This window comes from Vulpes vulpes, chromosome 13, assembly GCF_048418805.1.
Source record: "Vulpes vulpes isolate BD-2025 chromosome 13, VulVul3, whole genome shotgun sequence".
Lineage (NCBI taxonomy): Eukaryota > Metazoa > Chordata > Mammalia > Carnivora > Canidae > Vulpes > Vulpes vulpes.
In genome coordinates, this window is record NC_132792.1 from 93,369,780 (window position 1) to 93,387,350 (window position 17,571).

The window sequence follows — 17,571 nt, forward strand, 5'->3', positions numbered from 1 at the left end:
TACAGCGTTATTTTATAATACAGAATATAAAAGGTTTCCAGTGTTGTAATATTTCAAATCCTTTTATTCCCTTAATAAGGTGAAAACGCTATAAAGCCAGTTTTATTAGCAGTATTTATTTTGAATAGCACAAATCTTTGCATAGTTCAATATGTGAAAAATGGGTCAAAATTCAAAAGGTACCAAATGGTCTGTGGTATAGAATAAGCCTTCCTTTCTCTAGGGTCTGTGAGTCTCTCTGGGTCTCCTCTCCAAGCAACAATTATAACTTAATTCTTATATAACCTTCCTAAGATAGTGTATACCCAACACATAAAAACACAAATATTAATAGATAAATGTTTTCACCAGCACATTTATATACACATACACATACATATACACATTCTTAAGCATATCTAGACAAGCACCCTTGTTTTAAACAATTTGTACTTTTGGGGATCCCTGGGTGGCTCAATGGATTAGCTCCTGCCTTTGGCCCAGGGCGTGATTCTAGAGTCCCGGGATTGGGTCCCACATCAGGCTTCCTGCATGGAGCCTGCTTCTCCCTCTGCCTGTGTCTCTGCCTGTCTCTTTCTCTGTGTCTCTCATGAATAAATAAATAAAATCTTAAAAAAAACCCACAACAATTTGTAGTTTTATTTCACTTAAAGATTCATCTTAAACATAATGCTACAAATATCTTGTTTTTTTAACAGTGAGCATGTGCACAGGTGCATACATAAAATAAATTCCTAGAAATGAAATCATTAGATCAAAGGGTATAGAAAGCTATTTTAAATATATTTCTAACACTAGTATTAAAACACATGAAATTTTAGTTAATAGTTCTCAAATGGTTGCCTGTAAGATAGAAGTACCTAGAGAGCTTATAGAAAATACCAAGGCCCAGGCCACATGTCTAGATCATTAAAATTAGAATTTCCGGGCCTTAGGCATTAGTAGTCTCTAAAGCTTCCCAAGAGATTTCAATATGCACACAGGGATGAAAATCACTTTTTAGCTAAAACATTACTACTGACTTCATAGACCCTAAATTTTTTTTTTTTTAATTTTATTTATTTATGATAGGCACACAGTGAGAGAGAGAGAAGCAGAGACACAGGCAGAGGGAGAAGCAGGCTCCATGCACCGGGAGCCCGACGTGGGATTCGATCCCGGGTCTCCAGGATCGCGCCCCGGGCCAAAGGCAGGCGCCAAACCGCTGCGCCACCCAGGGATCCCCATAGACCCTAAATTTAAGACAACTTCATGACAAAAACCTCAAGGATAGTGTTAAGACAGAAATTCCAGTGCTCTTCAAAAGTAGTAACAATTTACCTTCGTTTTCTACATTCCTTCTTTTCTCATTTTCCTGTTCTGCTTTTCTCTGGTACTCATTAATTCTATGCTGTAGCAACATTTTCTCCTTTTCAATCTGAGACACTGTAGATTCTAGGTTTCTTCTTTGATTCCCCTGAAAACATAATGATATAAGTTACCACTGCAATTAAACTCTTCATGTATTTAGAGGAATACTGTGTTCTTTAAAAATAAAATACACAGAAACTTAGGATGGATTTTTTTGTTTTAAAATCAGAAAGTACCTGCTAATGACAATTTCTAAGAATAGAATTAGCATGCCTTTTAAGAAGATAGAATCCCCGTATTCAAACTAGAGATGGAAAATTTTCAGATTTTTAAATCCATGAATATAAAAAACCCTATGAATCTTATTAGAGAGCTGCTTTATTAGTTTAAGATGACCAGATTGCATTATATTACCAATATTTTGGTTTATTTATAATCCTAAATTAAATATATAAATATGAAAGATAATTATTACACATTTGACAATTAAATGGTATAAACTCAAATGGTACCAAATGCTAGTGTGTGTAGTAAGTTCACTAGTCCCTGTGTCTCCTCGCCCTTTTTTTGAAGCCACGAATTTTATTTTGGTTTTTCTCTGTCTTAAATACCACACTAATGAGATGTAAGGTAGTCCTGGATAATAAAAAAGTATTTACACACTGAATACAAAATAAATATAAAATTACTGAGAAGTTAGTTATCCACTGATTCATTTTGCATTGCCACTCTTCATCTTCTGTTTCATTTTTCTTTGCCTTTTGAAAATCCCTTTCTTCCTTGCCTTCAAATCCCCTTTCAGCTCCGGTTTTACCCACTTTATTTCTATTGGCTTTTCCTCAGCTGGTATAACAAAAACATCTGCAGTAGGATCATGTGGAAGAATAGTCTCTGGTCCTTTCTTTTTCATTTTCTGTGCATCTTTCACTTGTTGCTTCTCTTTGTATTTTGCAGCTGTGATGGATCTTATGACACACCGATGCATGTTTGGTGACTGGTAGTGAGGATTTTCATATAAAGTTGGTCCTCCAAAACTTCCCTGGAAAATCTTTATGAGATTTAAGACAAAACGAGGTCCTATTTCTACAAGAGCAGCATCTTCTTCTATGATCTGAGAGTTCCGAAACCATATCCTATTATCCAAAATGGTGAAAGTAAACACGTGGTCCACAAATGGTTGGCTTTTGGGATGATACCGTGATGTACTAAAGATCTGAATTAAGAGTTCTTTTAATAAAGCATAATGTGGTAATTCATCAAAAGCAGGGTCAAATGACAAAAGGGGCCAAGAACCTTTCAGTTTCCAGTCATCTTTAGCTCAGCTAGGGTATCAATGTTTTGAACAAGGAATTTAGCAGATGGTCCATGAGGTGAATTTGAAAGCCACATATAGAGATCCTGTTTTTTCTTAGCTTCGAAATAGATACATTTATTGCAGTTTTTCGTTTCACAAACCTCATTAATGACAATGTCTTTATGATCCATTTTTGTATCTGCTTTAGAATGAGGCATCAACATTCTCAAATCTTGCATTAAATGCCTTGTTCTGAAATTTATTCCTCTGGAAGAAAAGATGAGAATCTGTTCCATTTTTCCACTTGCCCTTGCAAACGGGGCCTGGGATATGGTCTTTCTCCTCTTCCTCCGCCTCTTCTGCCATGTTGCACAGCTTAGCTGGCTCCTTGGAATCTTTTTCATTCCTTCTTGGTTTTTTCACCTGAACCGCCAAGCCTCCACAAAGCTTCCTCTTGGTCGCCGCCATCTTGCCTGGTTGCCCCGTGTCTCCCTTAATCCTCTTCTTGTCTCAACAACCTACCTTTTCTAAAATGTTCTGTGTATCTCTCTACTAATGCATATTAAAAAATAATGAAGGAAATACTTACTTTAGAGAATGAAATCACACGAGAGGGGAGAGTTAAAGAAAAAAAATACCCAACCAAATCTTCACAACTTAAAAATTTATATTGTTTCTGAGTTATCACTTCCCACATACCTTGCTTTTGATGCTTCATTTTTATCTTTAAGATTCCACACTAGGAAAATCTCCTGTATAGTATTTTTCTGGGCTTTCCCATCACTAAGTGGAACTCTTGTTTTAAATAAGATGCTGTTATATTCAGTAAAACTTACAGAGATCATCCAAGATCTTTCCAATTCTAAGATTTTATCATTCTAACTTTAATTTTTTTCATTTTTAAAATTGGAATAATTATACATTTCAGGAGGCTGCAAAGACAGTACTAAGAGGTTTCATGTTTTTTCCAGTTTCCCCTATTAGATACATTTTTATGTAACAATAGTACAGTAACAAAATCAGAAAATTGATATTGCTAGGTGTATGTAGTAATGTTATTTTATCTCATGGGTAGATTTACATAACCACCACCACTACAGTCAAGATACAGAACTGTGGGCAGCCTGGGTGATTCAGTGGTTTAGCACCACCTTAAGCCCAGGGCATGATCCTGGGGACCCGGGATCAAGTCCCACATGGGGACCCTTGTATGGAGTCTGCTTCTCCCTCTGCCTGTGTCTCTGCCTCTCTCTCTGTGTGTCTCTCATGAATAAATAAAATCTTAAAAAAAAAAAAATACAGAACTCTTCCATCAGCACAATGATCACCTTCCAGCCAGCCACTACTTATAGCTGCACACATCACCCTTCTCCCATCACCCATATCCCTGGCAACCAATGATATGTCCTTCATCTGTATAATTTTGTCATTTTTGGAAAACATATAAATGGAATAACACAGCATGCCTTTTAGGATTGGCTTTTAATACTCAATATAATGCTGATGAGATCCATCCAAGTTGTGTGTTATCAATAGTTCGTGCCTTTTTGTTGTGGAGTAGTATTAACTCCATGGTATAGATATATCAAACTTGGTTCAACCATTCACCTATTGTAGGACATTTTGATTATTTCTAGTTTTTGGCTCTTACAAATAAGGCTACTGTGAACAGTAGTATATAGGTTTTTTGAGGATATAAGTTTTCATTTTTTTCTGGGATAAATGCCCAATAGTACAATTACTGGGTCACCTGGTAGCTGCATGCTTAATATTTCAGGAAACTGCCAAAATCTTTTCCAGACTGACTGTACAATTTTACATTCCCATCTATAATGTATGAGTGACCCAGTTTCCCTATATTCTTGCCAGTTTTGGTACTGATGCTATTTTTTATTCTACTTGCTCTAATGATTATAAAGTGATATCTCACTGTGGTTTTAATTTGCATTTCCCTCATGGTTAATGTTGTTGATCATCTTTTCAGTGCTTGTTATCCACTCTGATGAACAGTACATGTCCTCTGCAGTTTTCACATAGGATTATTTACTTACTGATGAGCTTTAGAGTTCTTTAAATAATCTAAATAGAGTCCTTTGTGAGATATGTACTTTGCAAATAATTTTTTTCCAGTTTGTATTTTGTCATTTTATCAGCGTCTTTCACAGAACAAACACTGTTAATTCTGAAAAAATCTCATTTGTTGTATTATTTTCCTTATGTGCATCATGTTTGTATGTCATGTCTAAGAACTTTTCAAAACCCAAGCTGTTAAGTACCAAACATTTTCATAAATGAAGGGTACTGATCTATGGTTTTCTTTGTAGTACTCTCTCGGTTAGATTTGGTTATCTGGATAATTCTAGTCTTATAAAACTCAGTGGGAAGTGTTCCCTTCTTTTATATAAACTGGAAGAGATAGTGTAGATTAGTATGAATTCGCCTTAAAACGCTTGGTAACACTCTAGTAAAACCACCTGGTCCTGGAGATTACTTTTTGGGAAGCTTTTATTTTTTTATAAGATTTATTTATTCGAGAAAAAGAAAGTACGCATGCGTGCGTGCGAGTGCAGGGGAGAGGCAGGAGAGAATCTTCAAGCAGACTCCCTCCCCATTGAGCACAGAGTCCCATGTGGGGGTTCAATCCCATGACCCATGAGATCATAACCTGAATTGAAACGAAGAGTCAGATGCTTAACTGACTGAACTACCCAGGCACCGCTATTTTGGGGAAACTTTAAATATGCATTCATTTTAATAGTTATATAGGACTATTCAAATAATCTAATTTCACATTGTGTGAATTGTGGTAGTTCTTACTTTTGGAAGAACTAGTCCATTTCACCTAAATTTCACATTTACATGTTAAGGGTTGTTTGTGGTATTCCTTTATGATCCTTTTGATTATCTATAGGGATTTTAGTGATATGCCTGCCTTGTTTTATTCTTGATACTGAACATTTGTGTCCTCTTTTTTATCAATTTTGCTAGAGGTCTGTCAATTTTCTAAACACCTGGCTTTTTGTTTTCATTGATTTTCTTCTATTGCTTTTGTTTTCAATTCCATTGATATCTGCTTTTATCTTTATTTTCCCTTCCCCCTTCTTGCTTTGGGTTTATATTGCTCTTCTGAGTTCTTGAGGTAGGAGCTTAGATGATTGATTTGAGATTTTTCATGTTTTATTTTTATAATGTGTGTCTTTAATGTATAAATTTCCCTTAGAGCCACTATGTCAGCTGCATCCCACAAATTTTTATGTTTTACTTTCACTGTTCAAGTTTTTTTTTTAAAGATTAAGAACCACAACTTATTTTATTATTGAGGTATAGTCGACACACAATGTTATGTTAGTTTTAGGTAAATAACACAGCAATTCAACAGTTTCATACATTGCTAAAAGCTCACCATGTACTCCAATATCCAACAGCATACATTTTATCTTCAGGACTTATTTATTTTATAACTGAAGTTTGTACCTCTTAATCCTTTCGCTTACTTCACCTATATCCCCGCAACCATTAGTTTGTTCTCTGTATATAAGAGCCCATTTTTTTGTTTGTTTTGTAGATTCCATATATAACTGAAATTATATAGTATCTGTGTTTCTCTGTCTGCCTTATTTCACTTAGCATAAAACCTTCTGGGACTATGTATGTTGCTGCAAATGGCAAGATTTCATTCTTTTTTATATGCCATAACTCTTTAACATAACTTTGAGGGGGCGCCTGGGTAGCTCAGTCTGCTTCTCTCCCTCTCCCTCTGACTCTCCCCCTGCTCATACTTTCCCTCTCAAATTAACAACCCTTAAAAAAACCCATAACTTTATGAAACATAATTAACATTCCAACATATTCTTTTAGTCCCCTTAAGACTTCTCTTTGACCTATGGATTATTTAGAACTCTGTTGTTTAGTTTCCATATATTTGCAGATTTGCCCAATATCTGTTAGTCATTCTAGTTTGATGACATTTTGGTCAGAGAACACACTCTATGTTTTTAATTTTTTCTTTTTGGTAGAAGTTTGCTCAGGACATAGTCTGTGTTGGTATGTATTACTTGAGTGCTTAAGAAAAATGTTCATTTTGCTAGGTTTTTTGGGGGTTGAAGGTTCTAGAATTGTTAAACAGATCTTGTTGGTTGATGGTGTGATTGGGTTCCATTTGCTGATTTTCTGTCTATAGAGTGATATTGAAGTTTCTAACAATAATTGTGGATTTCTCTATCTTTTCAGTTTTATCAGCTTTTACTTCACATATTTTGTAACTCTGCTACTTGGTAGATACAAATTTATGAATGCGATGTCTTCTTACTGGATTGATCTTAACTTAAAATCTTGGGATCCCTGGGTGGCGCAGCGGTTTGGCGCCTGCCTTTGGCCCAGGGCGTGATCCTGGAGACCCGGGATCGAATCCCACGTCGGGCTCCCGGTGCATGGAGCCTGCTCCTCCCTCTGCCTGTGTCTCTGCCTCTCTCTCTCTCTCTGTGTGTGTGACTATCATAAATTAAAAAAAAAAAAAAAAAAAAAATCTAGCATACCAGAATTTCATCTATGTTTTAGAAATGAAATATCCAAAGCTGAGGATTTGCAAGATGGATTTCTTATATACTTAGAGCTAAATAAATATTGCTAAGTACACAATGACCAACGGCAAGTTGATGAACTATTATATATATTTGTATTACATGGGTATGTATGTAAATGTATGTATTATATGTGTATGCATATCAAAAGCTACAAATGAAAAAAAACAAAAAACTATTGACAAATACTATTCCTTAAGGGAAGAGAATTTTAAGACAGAACAAAAACCACTAGAAAGATTAAATGTAAAAAAAAAAACAAAGAAAAAAGAAACAAAGGAAGTATTCAATAAGGCTATAGAAAGTATGTTTCTTTTTAGGGTACTCTTCATACACACAGTAGAAAGATATTATAAACTTGATCAAAATGAAGACGATGTACTATATATTTGCAAATAAACATCTGAATCATAAATGTTTCCCTGATAATAAAAGCCTCCGGCTAGGTGACCACGGAAAACATGAGTAATTCTAAAATCAATCATTTCCCATTTGATTACATAAAATTATGTTAATGTCAGTCCTTTAAAAAGGACTTTTTTTTTTTTACAATTTAATATATTCCTCTTTCCTCTTTGTCTCTTTCTGCTGTAGTTCCAGATCTCATTTGATTCTCTCGCTTCTCACTTTTCAAATGTTAAGAACCAGTGAAATAAAATTTATGTACTAATATTTCAACATGGTTTTAGAATAAAAGGATATACACAAAGGAAACTAAAGTATAATCTAATCTGTATCACTTACACCTGCAGGTCCTAAGGGAGGCTTTCATTATAGATCTTTGACTCTGTTCTGTATTTTAGTCTATAAAAAGTTCAAATGCAATTTTCTTAGAAAACAAAACAATCTAAAAGATGAAAAAATTCTCAAAAAGGAAAGCTTCTGATTAGAAAACAAAAAGTACCTCTTCATCCAATTCTTTCATTATCTTGTCTAGTTTTATGTTTGAAGTTCTGCAAAAACAAAAGCAATATAGATTAGAAATATGTTTATTTTTTATTGCCCAGTGGGGGAATACCACAATCCTTACTCTTCCATCTAAGATGTCTTTACATTTTTTTGCTATGGATTCCTTTAGCAGTCTGGTGAAGCTTGTGACCTTTTCCCAGAATAATAGATTTTAGAGAATAAAATAAAATACAGGATTTAAAAAAGCCAACAATATATTAAAATTCAGTCTTAAATTTTAAAATATATGGGGGCACCTAGATGGCTCAGTCAGTTAAGCATTCAACTTTTGATTTTAGCTCAGGCCATGACCTCACAGGGTCACGAGATCAACTCCTCTGTCGGGTTCCACACTGGGCATGGAGTCTGCTTAAGATTCCCTCTTCCACACCCTTTCTCCTTAAAATACATAAACGTATGTTTCAGTAATATGTGTGCTTCTTTATTAATACATTAAATCACAAGATCTAGTGGCAGTAATTTCAAAGTGGTGATGAGCACAAATGATATTTAGAGATAATTATAATATATGAAAATATTTATGGAATCTATTAGTAAAAAAAAATCACAGCTACTGCTAATGTAGATTACTGCTTTTGTTCATAGTGGAAGGAATTGCTCAATTTTAGTTATAAGTTATGGAAAATACTCACTTATTCTCATCCAAATTTAAGAATCTTGAATTCTATCTATGGACCTTTTGGGGGGAGGTCCATTATCACCAGGAGATCCAGGTTAAGATCCCTGAACTCCTTCATGTAATACTCACTAATAAACAAAAGTTAGCCTTTATACAACATTAAATAATGAAAGGTAAGGTAGCATATATAATTTAGTAAATGTACCACATAACAACCTAGTCAAAAAGTTGAGATAAATTAAAAGTGTATTATCTCCATTACAATTTGTTTTCTTTGGCTCTGAACATAACCCTAAGCTTCAAATCTGTATGTGCAATGTTTCACATGGATGCTTCATCAAATACCTCACTCGACACAAAAATGTTATTCCCTCTTCTCTACATCCTTACCCATAATACCAATTTGTTTTTATTGTAGGTGTCCCCAGGAGAGAACACAACGTAGGAATCATCCTTGGCTCATCATCCTCCCTCATTCCCATTTAGCTGAACAAATGTCAAGTGCTGCCAGCTTAACCAGATAGTTCTTTTTAAAAAGCAAATTTGATCAGTTTTTTTTAATTTAGTTTAATAACTTTCAATGTTTTTCCATCATCTTTAGGATAAATTCCAAATTCCTTAGCTTGTCAGAACCAAAGTTCTCTATGATCTAGTTGTGTCAACCTTCTCACCCCCATCTTAGGCTGCCCTTCTTCTCCAACACTTTCCTATCATTGTAGGCCTTTTGGGCCATTCCTATTTCTTCCTCAAATTAATCCCCTCCACTACCACTGTCACTAGTTTAATTTTGCATGAAGAAACTTAACATATTTATTTCCATTTCCTTCCTTTATTTCCATATTTTATACTTAGAAATTCTTTCCAAATCCTGGGATCAGTTAATTATTTGCTTTATATGTAAGTATTTTTCTGAAAAAAGTTTGTACTATATATTTATGTATTTAACCTAACAGGAATGGTATGCAATGAGAATTTTACCTATTTTTACCTATTTCTTCTTTGGCTCAATCAAAAAATTGCCAGTTTTCCTAATTCCATTTGTTGAATACTAAATCTCTGTGTTACATCTGTATTTCATTTATTCAATACCACTCACAAAAATATAAATGTATATAAAGTTATTGTTTGTAGTTAATAAGTAACTCAACATCATGCCAAGTTACTTCAAATAATCTTGATCATTAGATATTTCACAAATACAGATTCTTATTAGATTTAACAATTTTAATATTTATTTAATATTTAATAACATTTACATTTTAGAAAACACCTTATTTAATGTAAACTAATTTGCACTTTCAGTCAGCTAATTAAAATGGCAGAGAAAAGTAATAAATCAGCCATTAAGCGAATCAGCACTATAGTTTTTTAATAAAGACCACCAGGAGCAAATGCACTTTAAATATTCTGAGGATAATATGTCTATAATTAATGCCTACATAAATACTACTTTCCAGTTCTAGCCAAGACATTCTTTATTGTATATAAGCAGCAACCTCTGTATCTCCACCTCATTTCCAGTTTCTTTTCAAGTGTTTTATAGATTGCAAGTTTTAAAATAAGTATGTGCTATACAACTTTAAATGTTAAAAACACATAAAATATATTCTCACCTGCATTTCTGCTCCATTTCATCTTTTAATTGCATTTCATTATGCAGCTGTTCTTCCAGCTTATAAATTGTTTTTTGCAAATTTTCCTGCTTTAATTAAAAACAAAACAAAACTCATCCTACTAAGAATATTCATATAGAACTTAAAAATAACAAGTTTGTGTTACCATTCTAAACTTGTTCAAGAAGGAGTTATTTGGTTCAATCTTAACCTTTTCCTTTCTATCTGAAACTACTATTAACTTAGTAACATTTTTTCAACACCTAGAAATATGTCAGGCACTGTGGTAGGCAATAGTAACATAAAAAATTAAGATTTGGTCTCTGTGCTCATGAAGCTAAGAATTAAACAGAGGAGTATAGAGAATAAGAGGGTGAAAAGAACCTACAATAACCCAAAAACATACACACTATTACAGAATAATGTGGTGATGGATAAAGTTATATAGGAGGTATTCTGAAGGACGGAAGGGGTCACATCTAATTCTGTCAAGAAAATGTAATGTTTGAGATCAGACCTACAAGATGAAGATATTTACTAAATGGAGAAGGCGGTAGAAAAAAGGCATTTTAGCCAGAATGAATGAGTCCAAAAGTAGAGAAGCAGAAGAAAATACATTTTGGAAAAGGGAAGAAATCAAGTACAGGCAGAGAGCAGAATATAATATAATGAATTTCATAAAATCTGAGACCACGTTTCTTGTATGCAAAAAACAGTAAGCAGATACTTCATTCAACTCATAAGCATTTCAAAAAGGGAAACAACATAGTATTGGGATTTTAGAAAGAGATGAAACAGTGCAGCATAGGGAATATAGTCAATAATATTATAATAACAATGTATGGTGACAGTTGGTAACTGCACTTATAGTGAGCATCGAGTAATACATAGAATTGTCAAGTCATTATGTTGTATACCTGAAATAATTAATGTATCATTATATGTCAACTATACTTCAATACAATTTTTTTAAAGATCAGAAAAGAAAAGAGGGGGAAAAAGGAAGAGAGGAACAATACCATACAATAAAATAGAGAACACAATAAGAACTGCTGGGGGAGGTGGTAGAGAGAAGGTAACTATGACCTTAGCTCTGCCCTAGGCTGAGGTGCCGAAAGAAGCACAGAAGAGAAATCTAGTCAGAGGAGAGATGCAAGGTCTGGAGCTCAGAGGAGCAAGCTGCACATACGTCAGATTACTCATAGAAAATGAGCAGACAGCCAAGATCAGAATTATCTTGAGAAACATTTAACAACTAAAGGGGAAGAAGGGAAGAAGGGGAGAGAAGATGAGGAAGGGGAAAGAGATTTTGTCTTGCAAAGGAGACTGAAAATAAAATCTAAAGTGATGGGAAGAAAAACAAGGAAATAATGGGAACATGAAAGAGTTATAAAAGTTCCAAGGAAGAGGGATTAATCAGTGTTATTTGTAGGAAAAAAAAATAAGATAGGAATGAAAATTATTCATTTTGTTTGGAAATTGCAAAGCTGTTCATTAGCATCTCTGCTGGAGACTCGACTTTCCTATTTATCTCTATGTTAACAGAAAGAGTAGGGACATCAAAGTACTCTACTTCCCCTGTGATCTTACCAGAGCAAAATATAAAAGGTAGCAGCAGCAGCCAGTGACAGAAACTTCTGACAATCACCACTGAACAAGATCAGCCCAAAGAAAACATGACTCCACTACATATTTTTTAAAGTCCTATGTACTTCTAATCCTACAGATAAGTAAGACAGTGAGAACTGGGTTATTGCAGCTCCTATTGTCATCTTCCCTAGGTTAAAGGTTCTTCAAAGATTTCTGAGCCCCTGCTATATAACTTGGCACACAGATAGCTCTAAGGAGATGAGAATTTGAAAGAGATGATCAAAACAGCTAATGAGTCCTCACACAGTCCACTATCTTTTTCCCCACTCTCCCTTCAAATTGCATGTTCTCTTAATTTAAGAGTAAATGTGTCAAGAAAGAGAAGAATTACATCAGCTTTTAAAAAATGATTGCTACCTACTCCCCTCCCCCTAATATGTAGGCTACAGTACACAGAGTTCAAAAAATGCTCCAAGGATGGACAAATAATTATTCTAATATTTTCTTTAAGTAATAAGCTCTATGCCCAACATGGGGCTTGAATTCAAAACCCCAAGACTGAAAGTCTCATGCTCTACCAATTGAGCCAGCTAAGCACCCTAATTGTGTCTAATATTTCTAGGAAAAGCCATGGTCAACTGAAAAAGACCTCCTCAAATCAAAGTAAGATTTTTTTAAACTTCTGTCTCATGAACATGAGCTATACAGACAATAGAAAGGACTCCTGTCTCTAATATTTACTTACAACAATAATTTTCAGTGGACAAATTAGATAATGCTGACTGTACTGGTTATTCTTCCATTTGCTCCCTCTATTTTAGAGCCATGAAATCCATCCTCTGCCCTACTTTACGTTGCAATCTACAGACTGCATTACCTGAGTTCTATTGCCTGTGATTTTAGGGTTAGTTATACCATATGGGAGACACCAGCAGGAAATTAGAAAGTGGGAGAAAGAAAGTATTCATTCTCCCCACCCTTTTATTGCCGTACTGTGGCAATGTTCTATATTCTATCTTCCTCTTTGATGAGGACAGCTTTTCTGAGCTGTGGTAACAATACTTGTCTCTCCTTGTCCCTCAGACTGGGGACAAGAGTTTTCCCCCATGTTGTTAATCATTGCACCCTTTATTTATTACTCCCCTTGACCCTGCTCATAGCAAGGTAAATAGTCCTTTAGGTAAACTCTCTTAATAAATGAACAAAATATGGTATATTCATACAATAGAATACATTCAGTCTTAAAAAGGAATCAAATTCTAATATATGTTACAACATGGAGAAACCCTGAGGATATTAAGGCTCAGTGAAATAAGCCAATCACAAAAAGTCAAATTGTATAATTCCATTTACATGAGGTACTTAGAATAATCAAATTTGTAGAGACAGAAAAAGTAGGATAGTAACTCAGGACTACAGAGAGTGGAATAAAGAGTTTAATGTACACAAAACTTTAGTCTGGGATGAAGAAAAAGTTCTGGAGACAGATGGTGGTCATTACATAATGTGAAGAATATTAATTCCACTGAACTGTACACTTAAAAATAGCTAAAATGGTAGATTTTATGTTATGTATGTTTTATCACATACACACAAAACTTTAGTTAAGCCTTTTGAATGTGTTATTTGTTTTCCTGTCAAGATCCTTACTGGTACATTGATTTATCATAAACTCATAATTCCAAAGATTAGAAGACTGCCACTGACAATATATGTAGCAATTTATAGTTTACTAATTATCTCAACATAAAATATCCCATTTGATACTCAGGCAAGAAATCAAGTTGGAAGAAGACAATAGGTAAAAAGTGCTATCAAAATTTAAGTCCACTACCACACATTCAGAAGTAACATATATTTATTTACTATCACATACACAAAATAAACCATTTACAAAACAACTTTTTAAAAAAATAATAAGAGAATACCTACCAAGCTTTTATCCACATTGGGGCTACTTCGGTTATCATTAGGATTTGCTGAAGATAAGTATCTGAGAGGAAGTTTTAAAAGTAAAAAAACCAAAAAACTCTTCAGTATTTAATAACAACCATATATACTACGTGTCTTTTTTATGTTCAGTATTGTACTTTGCTATGCTTTTTAAAAATTGAATACAAGATCATAATTTTTTATTTTAGAAACATAGTATAAAAGTGATATATATGTTAAATAAAACACCCATTTAGGTCAGAAGTGGCACTCTATAATCATATACCTTACTATTCCTGCAGCAAACATATGAATATTCATACCAAGTAGGATAAATAAAACCCACTAATAGTCTCAAATTAGTTCAGATTAGGTTTTTGGCCATGAGAGCAGATTATGGCAGCTTTTGTCACCAAACAAACCTCTAAAACGTTCCAGTTTTTAGAGCTTTTTTGGTTTTATTTATTAAGTAAGTAAGTTCCACTCCAAGCATGGAGCCCAACACGGCGCTTGAACTCACAACCCTGACATCACGACCTGAGCTGAAAGCAAGAGTTGGACACTTAACCAATTGAACCATCCAGGTGCCCTAGTTTATGGAGCTTTCTGGATTAGGGATTGGGGATAAGGATTTGTTAACTTCTAAAGACATGGGCACAACTTCTCTCTCTGCCCCAATTATTCTTTAGCCAAGACTGATACTGCCTTTCTGGACCAAAAAAAAAAAAGAGCTTTTGCCTTAAGTTCAGTTAATATAACCTAAAGTTCTGGTGGTGTCCTGCTAATATTTTGAGATTCCAAGGCTTACAGGGCTCTTTAAATTCAGTACAGTCAGAATTACATATAAGATAGTAGTGACTTACAGAAATCTTTTTATGGACATCTTATGAGATTATCAAACACAACTAAACAGATCATATGAAAAAAATTTTTCCAAATTCTCAAATGTTATATAAAGGTAAGGGTATTAGCTAGAGGTAGAGGTAGTAACCTCTGCTACTGATCTTGCTACTTCCCCTAACATGCTACAACTACCACCATTCCACCATTAATACCTCTATCATCACCATCACTATAGTCACCACCTTGGTTCATCAGGAGAACATCTTCAAAAAGATGTCAAATAGCTACTATATAGTTCATAGCTATTATAGGCAGCTGATAATGCACTACGTATTCATTAATAGTTTTTTTTTAAAGAAGACAAGTTCCTTTAATTACCATTAAAAATATATAACAGTGTTCTAAAAAAAAAAAAACCCAGGAAAATGTTAATTTTTGTTTTCCATGGAAAGCTATTCAGATTCAGTAGAGAATCAAATAATCAGGAGACAGTAATACACACTATGTAACAGGGTTGTAGAGAAAAGGTCCCATGTAACAAATCACAAAATCTAGATTTAGTACAACTTCAATCCATTAACTACTGAGTGTCTCAGAAATTCAGTGTGAAATTCCACATCATGTAATGTAAATAAAATCATATAGCAATACCAGTGGAATCTGAATTAGATAAGAAATCAGACCATTTGGTCTCCAAGATTTCCTCTAAATTTTATTTTATTTTTAAAGATTTTATTTATTTATTCATGAGAGACACACACAGAGAGAGGCAGAGACATAGGCAGAGGGAGAAGCAGGCTCCATGCAGGGGCCTGACATGGTACTCAATCCTGGGACTCCAGAATCATGCCCTGGGCCAAAGGCAGGCACCAAACTGCTGAGCCACCCACGCGTCCCTCTTCTAAATTTTATTTTTATTTTTTTTAAAGATTTATTTATTTATTCATGAGAAACACAGACTGAGAGAGAGAGAGAGAGGCAGAGACACAGGCAGAGGGAGAAGCAGGCTCCTCACAGGGAGCCTGATGCAGGACTCAATCCCGGATCCCCGGATCACAACTCGAGCTGAAGGCAAGTGCCCAACCGCTGAGCCACCCAGGTGTCCGCCCTCTTCTAAATTTTAATATGCTATATAACTGAGGTTAATATTTGACTTCTGCAAAGTTAATAATATAACTCTCTTGAATGCAGCACTGAAAATATAAGGACATCATTTGTACACATTCATTCTTCCACTTTTTATCTTCTTTTTTCTTTCAAAGTTACTGTATATATGATATTGCTGCTTTCATATAGAATCTGGTCATTTAGGTAACTTTTTGAGAGGTTTTAGATTATTACAAATAAATAAAAATAATAAGGTTTAACCTTTAAACCATTATAAATCATTCTTCATTTAGCTATATTTCAGCAATAAAGATCTCTAAAAGTATGTTTGGATTTCAGGAGTAAGAATTTCAGAAGTTTTCTATTTCATGACAGTAACTCAAAATTATACTTACACATTACCATAAGGCTAATCAGTATTTTGCTGATTCTTTAAGATAACCACACCTTCAACCATTCATGTAATAAGCAATTATAAAACAACACTATGTTATTCAATAAGGTGGTGGTATTTTAGAACAGAATACAGGGATTCCCTTGGTGGCTCAGTGGTTTAGAGCTTGCCTTTGGCCCAGGGTGTGATCCTGGACTCCCGGGACTGAGTCCTGCATTGGGCTACCTGCGTGGAGCCTGCTTCTCCCTCTGCCTGTGTCTCTGCCTGCCTCTCTCTCTGTGTGTGTGTCTCCCATGAATAAATAGAATCTTTCAAAAAAAAAAATTACCAAAAGATTTTTTTAAAAAAAAGAACAGAATACAATTTTTACTTTTGAGAAACCTGGAAATTCGTTTGGGATATGCATCATATGGATGCAAGGAAAACCCAGAGAACATAATCATGTACATGACAATGTACTACAAATAGTATATATAATGTTTATTTAATTCAAGATTACTTTTATTTAGATAACCCTAAATAAAGTCATTAACTTCTATGAACAACAGAAAATCCAAAAACACTGGAGGTTTTTTATATCAACATTTCAAGTGTTTCAGAAACCAAGCCAAAGAATAATTGATAATAGAAAAAAAGAAGAAAAAGAAAGAAAGAAAGAAAGAAAGAAAGAAAGAAAGAAAGAAAGAAGGAAGTTTTTTTTTTTTTAAGCAAAAACCACTAGGAAACTTGTCTATATATATATATATATATATATATATATATATATATATACTTCAATATAAAATAGCCACAATATTATATTCATGGGTGTTGGGGAGGGGAAGGATTAAAATACTGGACTTTTCTAAGAGTCAAAAGTCAAGTACTATCTGTAGTACTTGATGCAACAAAAAGTATCCAGTACTGACTTACAACTGGATTACTGGAGAGATTTCATAAGGCAGGATTAAATTGCATTCCTGTTTTCTAAACTTGACCTGAACAGGCTCTTATAAAAAAAAGTTCACTTTTTGCTTAATTTAAAATATATCCATTCCCTCACTAGGATATGAGCATCTTAAGAGAAGGTACTAACCATATCTTATTCATCTTTCTCCCTGTACCTTGGTGCTTAGCATATACCTGACAAAAAAATAAGTTGGCAAACATGATTTTTTTTTTAAGATTTTATTTATTTATTAATGAGAGACACAGAGAGAGAGGCAGAGACACAGGCAGAGGGAGAAGCAGGTTCCATGCAGGGAGCCTGACGTGGGGCTCGATCCATGGTCTCCAGGATC

At 34.3% G+C, this 17,571-nt stretch overlaps 1 protein-coding gene and 1 pseudogene across 7 annotated transcripts in view; both read right to left on the minus strand.

Moving 5' to 3' along the window:
* Positions 1–17,571, minus strand: part of ROCK1 (Rho associated coiled-coil containing protein kinase 1) — a 143,094-nt gene that overhangs the window by 44,110 nt on the left and 81,413 nt on the right. For 6 of the 7 annotated variants that reach the window (XR_011996740.1, XR_011996741.1, XM_026006549.2 and 3 more), the window contains 4 exons: positions 13,948–14,008; positions 10,426–10,514; positions 8,129–8,177; positions 1,321–1,456 (listed from right to left, as the gene is read on the minus strand). Coding sequence is in view for 5 of the 7 variants with exons in the window: in XM_026006549.2 (XP_025862334.1) it covers positions 1,321–1,456; positions 8,129–8,177; positions 10,426–10,514; positions 13,948–14,008 (335 nt within the window). In the remaining 2 variants the exon portion in view is untranslated. The remainder of the gene's footprint in view (positions 1–1,320; positions 1,457–8,128; positions 8,178–10,425; positions 10,515–13,947; positions 14,009–17,571) is intronic. The other variant, XM_026006550.2, reaches the window with a different exon arrangement.
* On the minus strand, positions 1,975–3,167 carry LOC112925737 (ribosome biogenesis protein BRX1 homolog pseudogene; annotated as a pseudogene).